The 22,035-nt window shown below is 40.5% G+C and overlaps 1 protein-coding gene across 7 annotated transcripts in view; it reads right to left on the bottom strand.

Annotated features, from left to right (window-relative positions):
• Positions 1 to 370: 370 nt before the first annotated feature.
• TRPM3 (transient receptor potential cation channel subfamily M member 3) overlaps positions 371 to 22,035 on the bottom strand; it is a 612,207-nt gene continuing 590,542 nt past the window's right edge. For 4 of the 7 annotated variants that reach the window (XM_070794646.1, XM_070794648.1, XM_070794647.1 and 1 more), the window contains 4 exons: positions 20,688 to 20,838; positions 20,368 to 20,567; positions 18,262 to 18,394; positions 371 to 6,492 (listed from right to left, as the gene is read on the bottom strand). In XM_070794646.1, the coding sequence (XP_070650747.1) occupies positions 5,040 to 6,492; positions 18,262 to 18,394; positions 20,368 to 20,567; positions 20,688 to 20,838 (1,937 nt within the window). In that variant the 3' untranslated portion in view covers positions 371 to 5,039. The remainder of the gene's footprint in view (positions 6,493 to 18,261; positions 18,395 to 20,367; positions 20,568 to 20,687; positions 20,839 to 22,035) is intronic. The other 3 variants (XM_070794651.1, XM_070794652.1, XM_070794649.1) reach the window with 2 other exon arrangements.

Genomic DNA, 22,035 nt, shown 5'->3' on the forward strand with positions numbered 1-22,035 from the left:
TGCTCAATGAGACACGCAGTCACCCATCTCTCACCCTCCCCCAGGCCAGGCTCACACACAATGTGAGAAAAGCCCCAAGGTAGGAGCTTTTCCTACCTATTGTCCACTGGATTCATCCATACTGATACGTGGATTTCTACACTGTCTTGAATGGACTCCTCACTCTCATCTCTGGTTTAGCAACTTGCACCCAATGGCCCTAAAGACTCAGAAATATGTCCTTCATGTATCACAGATGCACCAACACTAGAGCTTGGTAAACCCAAGTGGTGTTGGCTAGCTATCTCCAGGTTACATAGCTATAAGGCCCTGCAGTTAATACTTTATTCCATATTATTTGTTCAGAGCTTAAAAAAATAGTAAAAAATCCTTGGTTACTTTTTTGTTTTTAATTTTTTTAAATTGGACATAATCCCCAAACAGTGTAAGAAGCCCAACAATTTGAGTGAGTTCCTAACTGGTTTAAGTATCACAGCAGGCAACAGTAAAACATTAAGTGCCTTTAAAAAGTTAAAATAAATGCATAAAGCAGTGCATGCATTTTGTCGCCACAAAAATTAAGACTGGATTTGGAGAGGGATTACTTCATTTAAGTCACATTAATATTGTTAAAGAATAGTGAGCTATAATGCAGTATTTAGAGCAAGTATATAGCCACCTACACACTAGCATCACTTTATCGAGAAACAAACATATTAGTGTTACTACATGAACATACTTAAAATACTGTACACTGCTTCCACACTGGGTTAGCAGATGTAAACAAACAGCTAATTCAACTGGAGCTTAAGATATTATTTTCAATTTGTCATATAGTTTTTGCATAACATGCCAGTTCATCTTTCACAAAACCGTAACTTGCCTACCACAGCTTGCAGGGCTGGTCAGAGGATGCACATCAGCTCATACAAATATTTTACAATGGTCTATGGGAATGTGGAAAACATGAAGCAGATCAGGAACAAAAGTACCCATTTCATGAGGATGCTAAATAACATGGAGTTGGGAACATCATTAATCCTTGCAACATGTGCTTCTTTATTGAATGTTACAGATTTGTAAAGGATTATAAAGTTATCCTGTAACGTTCATTAATACAACCACATGCTACAACTATGCTGAGTTAAATACGGGTTACATATATGTTTACATGTGTTTTATAATACAGCATTGCCCCACACACATTGAACAGTATAGCTTATAGATATAGCATGATTGATGACTGGATAATATATAATTACAGAAGTTAAACAGCCCAAACGTTCAGAAAGATTAGACTGTATAGCCTTAGAAAGTGGAAAAAATGTACTATCCAGTTATCTACCATAATATTATCTATAGAAACCATCTTTTAGAATACGTTTGAAACATTCAGAAGAAACACATTTTGTGTTTCTTACAAGTACATTTTTATTTGATAATTCTGATATATATATATATATATATTTTTTTTTTTTTTTTAAGGGGGAACTTTCAAGTGCTACATAATATCCTAGACCTGGAAGCTTAGACTTAAAAAAAAAATCCAGTTCTGTAAAGTGCTGCATTCTGACCCCTAATATACCTTCTGGCTGGAGAAACAAACTAGCCCCGCCAATTATAGCCAAGCTTTCCAGCTTCATTCAAATCCACCCAGGAGAGAGTTTCTAAGTATAAATATAAAGTTTGTTGATTAATCAGGAATTCCCAAGGTAATTTTCATTAAACATCCTTACATTTTTTTTCAAAAGGACTGAGCAATTTAGAACAAATCATTACATATAGTAGTATATAAAAATTGGCACCTTAGAAGCATATGATTAAACCAAAGCTATTACTTCCTTGAGCGCTCTATGACTTTATTTATATTCCTCAATAACTTGCTGCTCATGGGCTGCTTAATTCACAGAGAAGGTAATTAATACCCCCTCGATCAGGGACATGGTGAAATAAATGGTCTGGACACAAGCTGACCGTACAAGGCCACAGAATCAATGCCACATTGGTGTGCAGAACACCCAGAAATGGAAAGAAATGGATGGAAACATAACACACATGTAAATGCACAGGAAAGAAATGGCTCATGAAAGTTATACAGGTTGTGTTTAAAGTCACTTAAATTTGGCTTATATATTTCATACACTTCACAAAAGATTTAAGAACTTCATTTCATGCACAACAAAAGGACCAGGTAGTCACAAGGTCAAGGCTGTTAAATACTTTGTTTCCTAGGTTTGGTTCTCTCCAGAAATCACAATGAATGGAAACACTCATGCTCATAATTTCTTTCCCCTATTTTCAATCTGGTCCAGAATGAGGCCCTAGAGGTGCTGTGATATCCTGCTCTGTGACCAAAGAATAATAATTTCATCTCCTTCCTAGATTCCTCCACAGATTTAGAGAAGCCTCTGGCTTTGTAAGTATGCTCCATATTTAAAATCATCAAAGTGTTTAGGATGTAAATATATCAAACTAGCAAGAGCTAATCCAAGGAACAAAAGTAACAAAATCTGGGTTTAAACTCTGGTGCTGAGACTTGGCCTTCCTGAGAATCACAGAGAAATGGTCTTGAAATGTAAAGTGCCTATTACAGCTGCATTGATTTTGAATAAACATGGTTCCTCTTCCTCATTATCAATCAATATGGAACCAGGGGTACATGAACCCTTTAAGGTTATATTGCAACTCTACATGTACATACATTTTTTTTTTTTTTCTGGGAGGTGAGCCCCGAGCTTTCATTAGATCCTCAAGGAGATTCATGACTCAAGGAAGTTTTAGGGCAACTAAGTCTATCTTAGATTTAGATATTCTTAGACCTATTCTTAGACCAATAGACCAATCTATTCTTAGACCAAATACATGTTTATTGAGGGGAAATGGCCAGTAAAAATATAATTGTTTCTAGAGCAATTATATATGAGGGACTCTGGTGACTTGTTTCTTACTCACTTAAATCCAAGGAGTGAAGATGGAATTGTTTAATTCTTTATATGCAGCAACATCATTGTCTCTACACCTGAAAAGCTTGTTCAGAAGATTTTGGTTTTTGTTATTTAAAGGCTAGAGATTTTGTCCATGTATTCACTTGATTTCACATAATGAGAAATCTGGAATTCAAAACTACAGAAAAACAAAATAACCAGGAAGTATTAAGTCTTTTTCCTTAAAGATTTTTATTCTCCTTTAAATCAGTGATCCAAATAGGAATCCAAAGATTTGATAAAAATTTCTTTATCCCACTTTAAGTCCAGATTCTGATCTAGAAACATATGCCTATATTTGAGAGTCCATAAAACTATCTGGTTTAGAACCGTACATCTATTCTGATGGTACTTGAAATAATCTCTTTGTGCAGGAGAAACCAGACTAAACGAGATGCCATGATAGCAAGTGCTTCCGCAGAAAAAAGAGGCAAAGGGAAGGTAGTGAGTCATGTTGGCAACTCTAGTTTTGTACAAGGAAAAGCTAAGGTCATAGGGATTTTAAAAATTTATAATTTCAACATGTCAAAATTTAATATAATTAACTCTTTCAATGGAACTCCTTGGATATTAAAAAATCCTGGTTATATCTCAAGATGATAGAAAAGTCCAAGCCTTTTAAGAAAGCTCTATATGTCTGTTTATAAACTATATATTAACATGTCTCTCTGTGTAAATGCATATAAGCAGCATATACTACAGAACTCTTTATATGTTTATTTGCTTTCTATTTTAGTCTACCGCATCTTTTTTATAGCTCTGTGTATAAGAAAAATATTCATGGTATGCCTGCTACTGATGGCTTGGGTTGGTACCAAACTCCCAGTCAATTCTAAGGTTATTTATGGTTTTGAAACTTCCCTAAAAAGTGCTTTGGAACATTTCCATAAAAAAGATACCAGCCCTTGAAAAATTCCAATTAAATTTATGCTGAGCTCAGATTAAATGGCAAAACTCTAGGTATGAAAATATCCACATGTAACCAGATATTCATATACAAAATGGTCATGTGATAGGTGGTGTGGAAAATTGGCAGTTACATCCTGGAGATGTTCAGAAGACATGGTGGATTCATACACATAATGAGGGTCACACAAGCAGCATCACACATAACATAGATGGTGGGAATATAGCAGTATCTCATATGGCAGTTTTAGGTGAGTTCTGCCTACTATTTTTTTTTTTAAGTTCACTATTATATTCAGTGAGTGGCTTCATTGATGATAGGTGAGATACAAAATAAATTAAAAAATATAAAATTATTTAATTACATTCATCCTGAGCTTACTTGACTATACTTGAATGCCCACTGTATATAATAAACCACTTGACAATTGTTTTTAACATCAACTCTTCTTTCATTTTGATTGCAATACAAAAAGGCATTTCTTTTCCCTTTATTTTCTTCAAAAGAGATAAAAGTTGTGGCACCAGAAATGAATATATAAGAGACAGGTGAACTATGACTGTTACCTTGTTTTTTCTTTATAATGATCAATTACAGAAGTGTTGGCATGAGAAGGATGTGGGACGTTAGGTAGAACTGCTTGCTGCCGGCTTATACTGAATAAAAAGGATGCTCTTCATCAGTCACCAGTGATGGAGCCAATGTGAAAAGAAAACAGAATTGAAGTTTAGAATATCTCATTTATATGCTGGCTACTTTATTTTATTTTGCAATTTAGCCCTGCATCCTAAAACTCTTGATAATGGTCAGAAATGGAAAGATGCCTCCTGGCATGGAGCATGCTTGATGCCCCAATCATTCCCAGAGCCCATGGCTTTCTGAAATGACTAGTTATACACGTTCATCTCAACCCTTCTTCTCCCTCTTTCCCCTCCCTACCCATCAAGTGTGAACATGACTTAAATCCCCTGCGTTTTGCACTGGGCCAGATCAAATGTTTTCTTGATCTGTGACCCAGAAGTCACCTTTTAGTTAACAACTCCCAAGGAATGACTTGTTTTGCTCAGCTAAGAATAAAGCAGGTGAGTTTCAAGAAACAGGAATAGGTGAATTTCAGGGAGAATTTGAGGGCTGGATTCTTGAGCCTCCTGCAAAGCTTATTAGAAGGTTTAGTTGTGCTTGCTTTCAAAGCTGTGAAAAGCAGACATTCTGGAGAGTCTCCTCATGGACAGACTGTCCCCTCGGCCCTCTGGCTTAGAGGACTTACTCCTCTGGAAGGGATTTCTCAGGCTTGCTGTGTTCCGCTGCCTGTCGAGTTTGTCACTGATGGAGAAGCTCTTCCTGGTGTGGGCATATGGTGTGCTTGGCTCCTCTGCTGAGTAGCTGTTGGCGCGCTCTATCTTGGGAACTGTGATGTTGTTCGACAGGGTTCTGTCTGAATTATCACCCTCCTGGGGGGGCATTGTGATGGTGGCTCTCCGGCCCTTGGCCTCATTCTCCTCACCATCAGAGCTGGGGTGACTCAGTTCTGCCTCTCGCTCGGGATGGCAGCACAACGATTCCTCCACTTTCCCTCCAAGACCTCCCAGGAATGTGGTTCTGTCAGCAATCACTTGAGGAGCATTGACACATCTCGTGTCAATACAGTCTGTAATACTTGTATATTCTGCTGTTTTCACGGGCACCCCAAAGTTGGCATAACAGCTCCTCGAAGGAGAAAACATAAAGCTATGTGATTTCACGATGGAGGCTTCTTCTAGAAGAAAGGGGGTGGTGGCTAGGTAGCGGCTACTTTTGGAACGCTCAATGGTGTGGTACATTGGAGGGTCAGTGTCCCATGGATTTTGGCATTCTGGGATGTGGGTATAGTCTGAAGAAAAAGATCTAGTGTCCATGGAAGTGATGTCCTCAAAATCAGTGCTCCGGCTTGGCAGTCTGTCTGTGGGTGCAAGAGTTGCATAGGCACTACTTGAAGGAGCTGCGGAAGGTACTGGAGCCGAAAAGCTTGGTTCTCCCAGCCCAAGGATGTTCATGGAATTGTCCAGTGGGTCTATATCACAGTGGAGCTCATCCATGGCAGAGACATAGATGTCTATACATGAAGATGGTCTTCTGGAGTCGGGAACAATGGCCAAGGTGTTTGCAGGGGCTGCAGGAGCTTTGGATTCTTTTGCTACAGAGTGGGAACTAGTAGCTCGGTGTAGGCTCAGGGACCTTTCTTTAAAAAGACTCTCCAACTTTTCTATCCCACCTTTGTCTTTCATATTGACTGAATAGAAAGAATGGCTTCGCATACGGGGCATTAAGGTTGGAGAAGTTGGGGACAAGGTCTCCTCACCTGCAGGGTCTATACTCTCTTGGAGCTTGAAGGTGTTCCCCTCCTGGCTGTTGAAGCTGCTCTGGCGGACAATGTAGGCTGCATCTGTGCAGTCCGAGGAGGTCCGCGAGCGGATTTTGTTGGACTCAGCCCGCTCTAGACCTGTCAGGCGCTCCAGGGCTGTGGCCATGCGCCCGATGAGGTCTTCGAGCTGCGCCAGCCGGATGTCCACGGTCTGGAGCGAGGCCTTCATGCAGTGCTCCCTCTCGTTGACTTCCTCCAGCCGCATGGACATATTCTCCACCCTGGGCAGGAAGAGAGAACCAGAGTCACTCTGGGTAGTTTCTCTGCAGGAGGCTGTGGAGCAGGGACAGAGGGGCTTAGAATTGTGCCCCAACTTAGTGCCATCACTGTCCTACTGGGGGGAACTGAGGGGGTGTGGGTAGTGAGAAGGGGTGGAGAGGAGAGGATGGCTGTGACCCTGTCACTGGGAATCATAGAACTCCAATCTTTCTAAGCTAGAAAAGGCTTGAGAGTTGATTGAATCCAGCAGTTTCTAGCTACTAATTCCCTTTCCCTCGGGGAAACTTCATGCTCAGTCCCAACAACTAAACACCTAGGCAAGGAGGTCTTGAAGAGGAGTGAGGCCAAAGTCCCACTCTTTGCTGCCCTCCTGGCTTCACTGTGGCTTGGGGCAGGGTTCAATGACCTAAATAAGGACTAGGATGTTGGCTTAACAGTTACCAGCAAAATGAGAATGTTTCATTTGGATGACTTTACCCAGTTTTGCAGTAGAATTGTAGAATGTAGCTATTCTTACTGTAGTGTGCATGTAAAATTTGTATTTTATGGACTGGGATTATGTTTATTTTGCATATACATAATAATCTTTTGTTGTTGTTCTTATTCACAACAATCTTTTTAGAAAGTAGTACCTCCAAAGGAACTGATATGGTCCTGTTACTGAGTCACCTGGGGTTGACCTTATTTAACCCGATCCTTTCATTAATAAAGGATAAACAAATATCAAGAAATTTAGCCAAGATTACATAATTTTTGGTAAACTCTAGAGTGGCTATCAATAAATCATCCTATGCCTCTCTCTGTCTTTCCAGGTAGCTGATCCAGGTGCTTTCTATCCCAGTTATTTCTATAGTCCCTATTCTTAAGGGTGTGATCTGTCTCATATTCCTCTTTGCATTTCCATGTTGACAGCCCAATACCTGCCAGATGTCAAGAAAGGCTCACTGAACAAATCACTGTGACAAACTTGATTTCAATTGTTTAATGGGTTGCTAGGCCATTTACTTATAAAGACAGAGACCACATATTTAAAATAAAATTGTGCCATATTTTTCACTTGTTCAAATTAACTTGGAAAGGACAAACCAAAGGCAAGTTTTGGTTTGAGCTTAAACTTTCACTTTTAAATGTCAAAAGGCAAATCTTGGAGAATCTAAAAAAGATCTATTCACAACTTTTTTTGAGAGGATAAAGATACTTTCCTAATTCTTCCAATATGCACAGAAAATTACTTGACCATTGACCCTTAAAAGGAACATGGTTGCATGCTTTACAAAAGATGATAGGAATTAGAGCTAGGTCCCTCCAATTGTTGTGATGGTGGTGGTGGTGGTGTGTTAACAATAGCAACACCTCTATCTGCGAAGAATATATATTTCAATGCCAGAAGGAGATATAAGAGGCATGTGGTTTCTCTCTCTGAGGGACCTATAGGTTTAGAAAAAAAACACAAACATGTATAAAAGCCTACTTCTGCTGGCCAGAGTGGGAATATGTGATTCTCTTACCTTTGCAACACCCTCCCATGCCCCCCGACAACTCACTCTGCTCTTTTATCTCTCAGTTTCCCTTCATCAGTCTAAGTTTCTGGACTGCTCTCAAGAGCCCTGCTTCAGAAACTTTTTTTTTTTTTTTTGCTCCTTTCTGCTGCTCCATAGCCAGTTTAGCACCTCTAGGGTCTAGGCACACTCTGCCATGATGCTCAGGTATATTTCCAAAAGACTTGTACACTGAGCAATTCTGTATCTGGCAAACCCAATGCTACTCATCCAGCTAGCACAGATGGTTCAGAAAGAAAATTCAACTTTTTCCTATTTCACTTGTTTTGTGGTATACACGTAGCCCAAGAAACAAATTACTTACAATAATAATTTTGTGAGTCTTAGAGACTTACAATTGACTTTTTCATCATCTATCCTATGGAGTTTGCAAGTATTACAGTTCGTTTTTGCAATGCAATATGCTTTCGGTAAGTAGATAAAAATACTATTTCATTAAATGCAGGAGTGGGACAGATGGTACATTTTTGAAGAATGAGGATTTTTGTTTGGGATACTTAGGTACTGGGTCCACCTAGTTTTTCAGTGTTGGCAGAGTTACAAAATGCAGGATAATTTTCTTCCTCCCTCTCCTGTCCTTTCCTGGAGTCTGGTATATACAAGGTTGGTATGGAAAGAGATAAAGATGTTCTCTGAGTATAACTGCATGTGGCTATTGTTTTGGGCATGGGAAGATATCTCCCTGCACTGTGGGGACCCCCCTGCGCACCCTACCTCACTTTAGTTCCAGAATCCAACACTGCAGAGAAAACTAGCAAGTGAAAGGCTGAGCTAAGGCACCAAGAGGCAATGAAAGAGTAAGGACTTGGTTGTGGGGAATAAACAGAACCCAGACACTAAGGACCCTAAGGAATGGGAGGGAGAGAAGAGGTACAAGGAGGAAGGGGGTCCTCTGGGAAAGCAAGGAGGTGCCCAGTGGGAGCCTCAAGAGCAAAGATAAAGAAGTATGGCTCCAGGGGGTAGAACTAGGGGAGGGAAACATTCTAGAACAAGATCAAGGAGCTATTCTTCACCAAATCTTAACTTTCCTGTGGGCTCTGAGGGGCTTTGGAATGTAAGACTTGAATTAAAAAAAAAAACAAAAAACAAAAAAACAGAACTGTTTGATCTGTTTTCTTTCAGAATCCTGGATGTGTTTAATCACTTGACTGTATGTCAGTTAGGTCATTGATATAAGTGATAGGGGTTTAATATAGGAGTTATAAAAAAGAGGAAAGTTCCTAGAGTCAAACTTACATACACTTATTCCATACATAGAGTTCTTCCCTTAATCTTTAAAAAGAATTCTTGAAAAGTTAATTTGTCAATGGGCATGCATTACAGATATAAATAGGTATGAGAAACAAATCAAGAGTTTTGGCTCATAGGGGTAGTTTCCAGGAGCTGACTCTGGTCAAATAACTCAGGAAATCATATGGAGGTAAGAATGGTAAGATTTTATGGATCAAAAGGAATCCTCAAGGAGATACATATGGCAGTGACTAAGTAAGAAAATAAAAAGGGATTTGGAAAGAAAGATGTTGTATGGGAGGGACACTTTATTTTTCTTTCCTTCTTTTAAATTTCCAGATCTTGTGTGACTTATTTCAGAATAACTCAAGACACAATCACAATAGGCACCCAACAGAAACCTGGAAAGGTATGAGGTGGTTCTTCTTCCCAGGAGGCCAAGAAAGCAACAGCCAGAAGTCCATCAAAGGGCACTCTATTATAGACTGGTTAAAAAAAGAAATCCAGGTCCTAAGACAACCAGCCTCTAACGGCCAAAGTGATAAGGAAAAGGGCATTCAAAAGAAGATTCTGGCAGCACAGAAAATTTCAACTTCAATATGCAATATGTTAAGGATTATTGTATTCTTGCCACCTCTTAATATCTTCTGCTTCTCTTAGGTCCATAGCATTTCTGTCCTTTATCAAGCCCATCTTTGCATGAAATTTTCCCTTGGTATCTCTAATTTTCTTGAAGAGATCTCTAGTCTTCCCCATTCCGTTGTTTTCCTCTATTTCTTTGCATTGATCGCTGAGGAAGGCTTTCTTATCTCTTCTTGCTATTCTTTGGAACTCTGCATTCAGATGCTTATATCTTTCCCTTTCTCCTTTGCTTTTTGCTTCTCTTCTTTTCACAGCTATTTGTAAGGCCTCCCCAGACAGCCATTTTGCTTTTTTGCATTTCTTTTCCATGGGGATGGTCTTGATCCCTGTCTCCTGTACAATGTCATGAACCTCCATCCATAGTTCATCAGGCACTCTATCAGATCTAGTCCCTTAAATCTATTTCTCACTTTCACTGTATAGTCATAAGGGATTTGATTTAGGTCATACCTGAATGGTCTAGTGGTTTTCCCTACTTTCTTCAATTTAAGTCTGAATTTGAGTCCAAATAGAAAAAGGAGTACATCAAGGCTGTATATTGTCACCCTGATTATTTAACTTCTATGCAGAGTACATCATGAGAAACGCTGGACTGAAAGAATCACAAGCTGGAATCTAGATTGCCGGGAGAAATATCAATAACCTCAGATATGCAGATGACACCACCCTTATGGCAGAAAGTGAAGAGGAACCAAAAAGCTTCTTGATGAAAGTGAAAGAGGAGAGTGAAAAAGTTGGCTTAAAGCTCAACATTCAGAAAACGAAGATCATGGCATCTGGTCCCATCACTTCATGGAAAATAAAGGGGGAAACAGTGGAAACAGTGTCAGACTTTATTTTTGGGGGGCTCCAAAATCACTGCAGATGGTGACTGCAGCCATGAAATTAAGACGCTTACTCCTCAGAAGGAAAGTTATGACCAACTTAGATAGCATATTCAAAAGCAGAGACATTACTTTGCCAACAAAGGTCTGTCTAGTTAAGGCTATGGTTTTTCCAATAGTCATGTATGGATATGAGAGTTGGACTGTGAAGAAAGCTGAGTGCCGAAGAATTGATGCTTTTGAACTGTGATGTTGGAGAAGACTCTTGAGAGTCCCTTGGACTTCAAGGAGATCCAACTAGTCCATCCTAAAGGAGATCAGTCCTGGGTGTTCTTTGGAAGGAATGATGCTAAAGCTGAAACTCCAATACTTTGGCCACCTCATGTGAAGAGTTGACTTACTGGAAAAGACTCTGATGCTGGGAGGGATTGGGGGCAGGAGGAGAAGGGGACAACAGAGGATGAGATGGCTGGATGGCATCACCAACTCGATGGACGTGAGTCTGAATGAACTCCGGGAGTTGGTGATGGACAGGGAGGCCTGGCATGCTGTAATTCATGGGGTCGCAAAGAGTCGGACACAACTGAGTGACTGAACTGAACTGAAGGATTATTGTATTGTGTGTGCCTACCTTCTAGAAAATTCTTTTTTTTTTTTTCCTGATAACCCCAAAATGTGATTAAAGGAACTATGGTAAAAGGAAAAAGACAACTGGCTGGTCATGCCTGTTCTAAATTTCAAATATTCCCTGGAGTGCTAGCAGTTGGATGGGTGTAGGATGAAGAGCAGAAACAACTTCAGATCACATGAGCCCAGTTGTGGGGGCTCTTATAGGGGCAAGGGGTATACTGATACAGGTTTTTTGATCAAAGACAATGATGCAGAGCAGCTAAAGTGAACTCTTGCTTATCCATAGACTGATAATATAATTTGTGAATTTTAGGGTTACCTACCCCTTTCCTATGGGCTTCCCTCATAGCTCATTAGGTAAAGAATCTGCCTGCAATGCAGGAGACCTGGGTTTGATTCCTGGGTCTGGAAGATCCCCTGGAGAAGGAAATGGCAACCTACTCCAGTATTCCTGCCTGGAGAATCCCATGGACAGAGGAGCCTGGCAGGCCACAGTCCATGGGGTTGCCAAGAGTCAGACACGACTTAGTGAATAAAAGATGACAACGACCCTTCCCTTTGGGCCAGTTATCCTTCTAATTAACTCTGGGACCAAAAGAGGGGAGAAAAGTTAAACTTGGATCTATCAATGGAGATAGCAAAGATCAGCTTTAGAAAAAGATACAGTGGCAAGTGACTGAAGCTCCTCTTTTATGACTTACACTATTTGGGGATTATTTATAAATTTCATATATTCTAAATTATTCTCTCTTTGTTATGAAACATTGTAACTATAAAATACTATTAATAGTCATTGTCTAATACTTTTCGGATCTAGGTAAAGTGGAAAAAGGGGGCTACAGAGCCTATTGGTTTGGGAAAGATAATGTTAGATTAAAAGATGATAACAAGGAATGATGTATATTACAGTTTGCCTAAATTGTTATTGTCAAGGAGAAAATTCAAATGGAAACTTCTGTAAAGTGGAGCCCAACAGGTAGGGTGATGGTGAGGATAAACTGGAAGCTGTAAGTTAGGGGTCTGAGGACCAAATCCCTATGGGAGGGCAGATCAAGGAAGTACGTGAAGCAGGCAAAGCATAAGAGACCAGCGGAAGGTTCTGTGGCAGAAGAGAGCATGTCCAGGCCAAAGGCATTCAGAGTGAATTTTAACAATCACTGTCAGCTCAACACAACAGCCCTCTGTGGGCAGGTGCTGCCCACGAGCGACCAGTTTGCAAAACCTGCTTAAAATGAGTTAAAGGGACCAGAAAAGAACTTCCATCTATGATCACCAGAAAATCTAGATGACCCTTAAGAGCCAAAGGGAAATAAAAAGAAATGCCAGGAGACTGCAGATAGGAAATGTTTTCTCAGTACTCAACATTCCTGATTCTATGAATTATGGGAGTTTAACATCAATTCTAGGCGGCATTGTAGAATGGCTTGTTGTTGTTTAGTCACTAAGTCAGGTACGACTCTTTTGCAACCCCATGGACTGTAGCCCACCAGGATTCTCTGTCCATGGGATTTCCCAGGCAAGAATACTGGAACAGATTGCCATTTCCTTCTCCAGGGGATCTCCCCAACCTAGGGATTGAACCCATGTGTCCTGAGTCTCCTGCATTGGCAGGTGGATACTTTACCACTGAGCCATCTGGGAAGCCCATAGAATGGCTTAGTTTTAAGTAATTAAGCTGATGCTATCTTTGGGGCACTTTAAAGAGACAGGATTAATTAACAGGAGGCTCAGTATTAATCTTGTCTCTCTTTTGATAATCTAGACTAACAAAGAAACATAGATGCACAATATTTTTCATAAAGTAAATTGTGATTTTAGTAAATGGGTTGATACACTCGGTTGACTGGAGAAATGTGAATACTTGGCTGGCTGATTAACCAAGTGAGAGATGGTATAACATGGACTGGTATCATCATGAAAGATAGTTTTTGGAGTCATGCGATATCTCAGTTCTGTCTTGGTTCACCTGATTCACTGGAGTCATGCAATATCTTAGTTCTGTCTTGGTTCACTTGATTCATGCTGGTGAGATTTTGGTGGATTATGTTGAAGGCATAGCAGGTATATTTATCAAGCAAACAATGATATAAAAACAATGGGATGAAAAATGAGTAGACAGACAATAAAATCAGGATCCAAAGTCATCCTTAAAATGCTATAATAATGAGCCAAAGTGGAGGGTGGGAGGTGAGGACTCCGGTGGCGCTAGTGGTAAAGAAACCATCTGCCAATGCAGGAGACCTAAGAGATGCAGGTTCTATCCCTGGGTCAGGAAGATCCCCTGAAGGAGGGCATGGCAACCCACTGTAATATTCTTGCCTGAAGAATTCTATGGACAGAGGAGCCTGGCAGGCTATATAATCCATGGCATTGCAAAGATTTGGACATGACTGAAGTGACTGAGCACACAAAGAGGAAGTGGAATTAAAGACAAATTTCATAGCAATGAATGCTAAGTCTTGATTTTAGGTTAGAAACAAACATTTCCAAAGACGTTGGAAGATATTTGAAATATCTGATGTAAAAAAGGCTTGGTTTTAATTAATTGTAGGCTCACTCTGAACCAAAGATATGACTTGGCTGCTATGATAGTAATGCAATCCCATAGCAAATAAAATGTGTAGATCCAAAAATAATAACTACCAGTTAAAACATAATATTTCATGTATGTTATCTCAGTAACTTTTAAAATTTTAGTTAGGTATTAATACCACAGGTATGTCCCCATTTTACTGATTGGGACATAGGTTCAGAGGAGTTAAGTAACTTGTTCAAGGTCACACAGCTAGTTACTGCAGAATTAGTATTAAAATCTTTCCATTTTACTATGTTCTTTCCCTTGTTACATGTTCTTTTCCTATTGTACTCTGTAAGTACTAGGTTAGCATATAGTAGATAATTAAAAACAGTAAGTGAATGAATAAAGGCATTGAGTCTAGGCTCTAACTATAACACAGAATTAGGTTCCATTTAGATACCACATTTAAAGGGTGATGTTGAAAATTCAAAGTGTATATTGAGAAAGTGGGCAGGGTAGTGGAAGATCTGCTGTACACATGCTAAGTGGTTAAAGGATTTGGGGATATTTAGTTTAGAAACGATAAAGCAAATGGGAGATGATGGTGATATTACCATATGTGAAACATTTTTTCAGAGACAGTAGAATGTAATTTTTTCTGTATTTATTCATGAGGCTGATATCTAAGGCAGCTTCTCCTCCTTCAGGAGGTGCTCAAATAGAGGCTGACTGTAACTGGATCATACATTCTTTCAAAGCAAAATCCTTCTATCCCCACTCCAACCCCAGGCCCTGCTCAGTACATGCTTGTTAAATTGCTGCTGGTCAGGTGTGTGGGAGAAACACTGCTTTGGGTACAAGTAATCTGTTCTTGGGCTTCCCTTCTGGTTCAGCTGGTGAAGAATCCTCCTGCAATGTGGGAGACCTGGGTTGGGAAGATCCCCTGGAGAAGGGAAAGACTACCTACTCTAGCATTCTGTCTTGGAGAATTCCATGGACTATAGTCCATGGGGTCGTAAAAAGTCGGACACGAATGACTGACTTTCACACACACACAATCTGTATTTAATGACCTCCAGAACTGTTCCAAATGTAAGGTACTGAATTTTATTGATACATGTTCCACAGTGAATAATTCTGCACTGTCCTATCCTACTTGGGACTTTAAGCTTGTCCATTATATTCCATTAGTGTTCCCCAAAGTGTGGTTCAGGACTAGCATTACCATCAGCATTACTGGAAACTTGTTAGAAATGCAAATTCTCAGGCCCCACTGTAGACACGGTGAATCAGAAACCAAGGACATATATATATATATATATATAAAAGAAACCAAGGATGTAGGTGGATGCCCAGAAACCTGTCTTGTAACAAGCTTTCCAGATGATTTTACGGCCTTCTAAGGTTTGACAACTGTGAGTTAGATGTTTCTGGCTGTTCCTGCCTTGGGTGTACACTAGAACTCAGTGAGACTGTGCTTTTTGAGGACAGAGCTCTGCCTTATTGCCTGGTACACAGTAAAAGCCCCAGTATACATGTATTGAAACAGAACCCACTAGTTAAAGGATGATGAGCACAGAATTTGATGGCACAAACTCCAAGGATTGGTTATTGTAAGCCAGGGTAAAAAATCCTCAGAAAAGAAGGTAGTTACCAATGTTGCTTAACAGCTTAAAATTTTGGCTATTTTAATATAATTATCACTAGCTAGATATTGTCCCAAATAAGTAATGGCATTGGTTACAATCAATTAGCTCACTATATTTTGGAATTGTATTGCTTTAGATACATCATGGTCATTGCTATATAAAAATGGCAAAGACAAGAGTTTCTCAGAATCAGTTCCTCCAAGGTGTTAATGATCTCCTGAATATTGTATTGGGTCCTTCCTATACATACTATTTGGTGACAAAAACATAATTTAATAATTATCCATTTAAATAGACAATTATAGAAGTACACTTTTACTTCTAAAGAGATTCATGCAAATAGAACTTGAATAAATTAACTGTATTTTAAAGGTAGTAGCAAGGGGAGAAACAGAGCAAAGAACCAGCTCTTAAGTTTTCTGATTTCAAATCTCTGTATTGAGGTTATCTAATATGAGGAGAAAAGTATAAAATATATAATATATGAAGTTAACTTATATAAATTTAACATATGTATTCAAATGTGAGTTTATACATACTTATCTATCATCTCTCTACCCATCTATCTATTTACCTAGCTAGCCAGCTAGCTCATGTAAAACAGGACAGGTGATTTCACCTGCCACTCCACTTAGAAAGGACATGTCCTGGAGAATGTGTGAAATGGGTAATATGGATCCCCTCCCTCCCTTGGTTGATCTCCGTTCCCCGATGCACCTCATGGTGTTTCTATTGTACTGAGTATAATTCTAGTGTTTAAAGACATTGTTTTTGGTACATTTGCAGATGCAAAACTACTACCATCACCACCAAAAGCAGAACTTCAAATAAACACAGACAGAAGCTACAGAAGCAGAATGAGGCCTGGGCTTAGATTCACTTCTCTGGCACCTGGGCTTAGCTGTGAACTCACCCTGGCCCTCTGGGCCCTGTTACTCCAGAACGTCAGCTAAGGCCTAGGTCACAGGGAGGGCTGCCCTGCACTCTGTCCTGATTTCTGGGAATTGTTCATCTTGGTCACCTTCCTGAAGGGTGGGGATCGGTAACTCCCCAGAGAGGAAGAGGGCCTCGGGGAAGAAGTCTCCTGGAAGCATCTGTAAATGTGGGGTGAGAGCCTCAGGTGGAGGTGCTCTAGCTCCTCCATGTTCCCATTCAAAGGGGCTTTATGACAGGCCACAGTTTGCACGCCCTGGTGTCTGCACCTCTCATGCTAGTTCCCCAGAGAGACAAGGACTTCTCTGCATCTTAATACTCCTCCCCCTATCTTTCTTTTCTCCCAGGTCTGCGGTTTTCTGAATACAAAAAGCCATTGCAAAGGATCCTGGACACATGCTTTGCAAATATGCCTGAGTAATGGACAAAGTGTCCATATGGCACAATTTTATGGGAACTACATGGCTAATATGTCCATTAATAAATAACTTTTTCAAGGCCTTAGCATGAGAGAGGTTTTCAGATTTGCAGCTTCTTCCTCTGTTTGCTAGAAAATTGCTTCACATCATATCATCATAAAATGTTCTAGTTTGCAATGACAGATGTGTATAAAATCTGTGCATGGCTTTAAATTTTATTAATATTGGCTAGTACCTATGGATATAATCACTAAATGGCATGTGTGTATATAACCACTCATCTAGACTGCATTCCTTAAATAAATAATGGGCAGGGATAGAAAAAAATGCCATTTGTGTCATTTCTGCAGAGCCATTAGAGAAAACGTATGAAGTGGCTAAGCAGACAAAATGCCATTTCATGAAAACTAGACGTGACTGACTCAAATCTTAAAAGCCTGAGTCATATATCAACTGATGTCATCAATGTATCATCCTTTTCCCCACTATTTATAAGTAACTTCTGCCATCTCTATATTGCAAGTGCTTAAAATTTAAAGTTACACTAGTGTTTTGTAATACGTGGGGTGTTCTTCAGAAAAGCAGTGCCCCAAATGCTGGAATATGCCAGCCTGGAATGAAGTTTGTATTAGACTACAGCAAAATGAGGAAAATCAGAAAAATTTAAATTTATTTGCATAAAGTTAGATTTATTAAATTTAAAGTATTCTCTTCTCTTTGAGATTTTTTTTCTTACAACCCTACTGGTCTATAAACCTATTTGGTCAGTGAGATCTAAAAGTGTATAATAAGTAAGTAGAAAAAAATCTGCTTTTATTTCTTTGTTTTTGCCTATTTCTATAAGAATTAAAAAAAAAAAATTGAAAAAAACACCCTCAACAATTATTCTAATTCACAAGTCTCTTGCTGTTGTTTATTCAGAAGGCACCGAGCACCCATATAAGCCAGGCACTAGGACCATCTTGACCTTTGGAGAAGATGCTCAATGATCTACATGAAACACAAACTTGATGAGAGCCTTGAGTTGGGCTGGGACTCTCTTGGTTTGTGTCTAGGTCTGAACTTTCCAATTTCTGGTCTGAGTCAACAACTCTTGCCCTGTCCTGGACTCAATAATCTCCAGTGTCCAAGAAGGCAACTTCTACTGCCTGCTGGGAAATCTAGGACTTACAAGTCTGGGATTTTGATCTATAGACATTTCAGACAATGTTCTGTTCTCTCATAAGCTCAATGATTTCTTGTACAATAAAAATAAGCAAAAAGGGGCGGAGGGATCTGTTTTCTTTGTGGTCCTGCAAACAAAATCAATTGATAAAGCATGCCATGGTATAAAACATCCCCAGGAGACATGCGCCCAGAGAACACACCTTTCTGAAGTCACGCGTATCCTCTCATCATTGGACGAGTTGAATCGATCATCCTTTTCTCTGAAATATTCCTCTATGCACTGCTCTTCAAAATCATGTACTTTCTTGAGCTCATCATCAGTTATGAAGAGCTCTGTGGAAAAGATGAGAGAGATGAGGCAGAGAAGTAAAAGCAATGAACCTGATTTGTGGGCCTAATGACATTCCTAACTCAAGTCAGGTTAGGCAAGTGCCTCGATCCTTCACTGAGATCAAACTAAATCCAAACCTGGTCAGCTGACTGGGGTCATTGTCCTCTTTCTGGGTGTTAGATTCATTTTGGACCTCTGAATCTCACCTAAGTGTACCTGGCTTACTGCAGAGAATGGTTAGGATAATATATGTTGTAAGGATAACAACGTAGCTAAATAAAGGAAAGGGAAGCTATGCAGAGAAAGGTTTATTAAAAACTCCTGGGCTGAGGAGTGTGGCAGACACACATTTTTCATTTGCCTTACTAAAAGCCCTTTGTAACCCAATTTCCCCTCCCTCTTCCAACTATTGAGACTGGAAAGCCAAATATTTCCAGTATTCCTTGAAGTTTGAGTAGCAACCAAGAAACACAGTTTGGCTCAAGGTACAAAAAAAAAAATCTGCTGCAGGAAAAGGTTGACATTTCAATCCCCACCCCACCTCCACCGCCTTTTTCTTTCAAAGGTATTGGAAAGAGATTCTGGTTTCCTGATCAACTACAGGTATGTGGTTGATTCTTTCTACCTCTTTTCATCTTCATACTTCTTTATGCCTTGAACATGGACATGTGATGACTGGAAGTACAGCAGCTATTTTGCTACTGTGAGACAAGACAGTGTGACAGGGAATAGTTGAGTCTAAAAATAGGCGTGGGGTCTTTGACTTTAGTGAGTCATTATTGAGCTCTGGGCTATTTACCTTTTCACTTTTTGTTGTGTGAGTTAAAGCAAAACCTTATATATTTGTGTTATTGTATCTGGTGTTCTGTTTATAGCAAGTAAACAAACTAGTAACTGATACAGTGGTAGAAAGAGCCCAGTGGAAATCTGAACCTTTTCTCCCCTGAGCTTTCTACTTGCCTAAATGGGTATTTCAAATGGAAACAGTGAATTTTGGAATTCTTAACCCCTCTCCAACTTTCCAATTTTAATGTCTCAGAAGAGGTCAGGCATTGCTATGTCAAAGAAGTTGTTAAAAGCTTCAGACTTAAAGAAACAGTTGATTATTGAGTGGCTTTGGTTTTAAACTTGAGTTGCACTAGTAATCACCTGGAGGTGATTCTTGGGCCATAGTCCTAAAGGCTCTGATTCAGTAGATTTAGTGTAGGTGGTCTATTTGACACTCTTTGAGAAACCACAGGAGGTTGCTTGTATGGGGCTGGATCCTACTGTTCTTAACAGTGGGTGTACCCAGGGGACATTTAGGAACTTGCAGGAACTGTTAGTATTCAATGAGTGGAGGCTGGATGTGCTAAATCTTCTACAATGTGTGGAACAATTCTATATAATAAAGGATTATTCCCCCAATTGAACCTCTTTTTAGAAATACTGGGCTAGGAAGTGGTTGGTGGAAAGTCTTTTTTATTCTTGGATTATGGAAAAAACTGCTGGTTTTCTCTTGAAATCATATAGGAACACCCCCCAAGGCTTGGGAAATGTTTAAGACCTAAAAACACTATAGATCCAAAAACAATCATAGAAAGTCAAACTTAATCACCTACAACTCTGCATGTCAGGATGCTTAAATTATATATACAGTAGCATTGGGAGCATATTAACATGGTTGATATATCTTGTGGTGGGATGTCTGGCAAGTAAGAAGCTTAGAACCTATGAAGGTGCTAAGACAGCCCTGCTGGAGTCTGGTTTTATCTCACTAAGAAAGCAGAGAGGTTAAGAATGTTCAGTTGCAGCCTCTCCTGTCTTGTTTCCAGCACCATTTTTCATCGAGCATACCCTCCTACCCCTCCCAAGTCTTCAGAGCTGTGGGCAGGAAGCAAGAGGAACCAGGTGCCCAGTGGTCTTGCATGATCGCTTATAGAAGCAGTGGGGATTCCTGCTCTGTAGTTGCCGGGGGTTGTCACTCAAAGCTTACTCAGGCCATAGTCCCTTTCATCTGGGTCACTCTCGTGTTTCCTCCATCGGCAACACAGGTGCTGGAATATCATGGTCATGTGGCTGAATATGATCAGAGGTGGGGGCAGAACGGGCCTTTCATGGAAAGTCATGATGAGCTGATACCTCTGGAACTTCCACACTTGATTGGATATTGATTTTACCTCAAAAAATGTATTGCTGAAAAAGAGACCAGAGACAATCAAGTGAGAAACACCCTTGCTTTCCGCAACATCATGCTCCCCTCCTGCCTTAGTCTCCCTACTCCATTCCACGGGTTCTGAAGAAAGACCCTCTTACTTAAAGACAGCGATGAGGAGGTTGACCAGCAGGATGTTTGCCACTAGGAGGTAGCAGGCCATGATGGCTGGCACGATCCAGGCTCCTGTCTTGCAGGGAGGCAGTTGGATTATTTTACCATCCTCTCGAGTCTCATTCTGTCCACAGGGAGCTGGAGGAAGCAACACAGGCAAGATGTGAGAAATTGTGTGGTTCTGGGATTAAAATTATAGACTGATTTGAATGAGCGGGTTTTTTTTTTTTTTTTTTTTTTAGATGAAGGAAAAATACAGCCATCTCAAAACAAACACAAAAGAATTCCAGAAAAGCCTAAATAAACAAACAAAAGCTTCATGAATATCCCTAGGGCTGCCACTCCAGAGGGAAGTCAGTTCTGCCAGTCTCCTGAGTTTGTCATCTGAAAGAAGTGGGTGGGGCCCCCTGCTGGCTGGCTGAGTCCCTGGGGCACCAGGTCTCCCCAGGAAGCCTGGTGAGGGCTTTCCAGAAGCTCAGGAGGGGCAGAGTCTCATCGCCCCATCATGTTACTTTCAAAATGTGCTGTGGGGTTCAGAAGCCGACAGCTGTAAGAGCAGCAACATCGAGAGACTATCGATTGGGAATTAACACCAGGGCAGCTGTTAATTGCTGCAAGAAACAACCCAGGGGCTCTGAGTTAATGATTTTCTGTCTCAGTGTGGAAGGAGCAAAACAGGGCAGCACTTTGGGAAGTATTTAGGAGGACCGTCACTCAGTGCTCCTGATGGATGGCATTTCACGGGGAGGATGACGAGGGGCAATGGGCTGGGACCCTGGAGCCACCTGCTTTTTTTCTAGCAGCATTTCCATTCCAAAAATGTGCTTCTTGGGGCACAGGGAACAAAACCCAACTGCACTGAATAAACGAGCAAGTAGAGAAAAAGAAAAAATCTGGAGGTGGGGGTGAGGAGGAAAGTGATGTGTGGGACTTGGGTGAGCGTGAGTAATGTGCTAATGAGGCCTGCTTGGAGTTTCCGGGTGAATCCAGGGGAAAACAAATCCTTGACAAAGCTCCTCAGTGCTGCACAGACAACACAGCCCAGGAAGTGAGATGGTGCTGATGGCTGTGAATGCCCAGGGGTAGGCGAGGTCGCCTTCCTGTTCTAACTGTATTGTGCCTGCTTTAGAACATGGTCCTCTTGCATCTATTTGTAAAAGAGGAGTGGGGCTTGAAGCAGTCATAGCAGCTGATATAGGCAGCTTCTGAAGATCTGCTGGGAAAGTGTGCAAAGTTGACCGAGAATCTTGGCTGGAGGACTTGGAGGATGGCAAGGGGAGTCCATTTCCTTCTCAGGAGTTAAGGTGGCTAGGCTCTGTGCTCTGCAGCTGTTCT

The sequence above is a fragment of the Bos indicus genome, chromosome 8, assembly GCF_029378745.1.
Source record: "Bos indicus isolate NIAB-ARS_2022 breed Sahiwal x Tharparkar chromosome 8, NIAB-ARS_B.indTharparkar_mat_pri_1.0, whole genome shotgun sequence".
NCBI classification, from domain to species: domain Eukaryota; kingdom Metazoa; phylum Chordata; class Mammalia; order Artiodactyla; family Bovidae; genus Bos; species Bos indicus.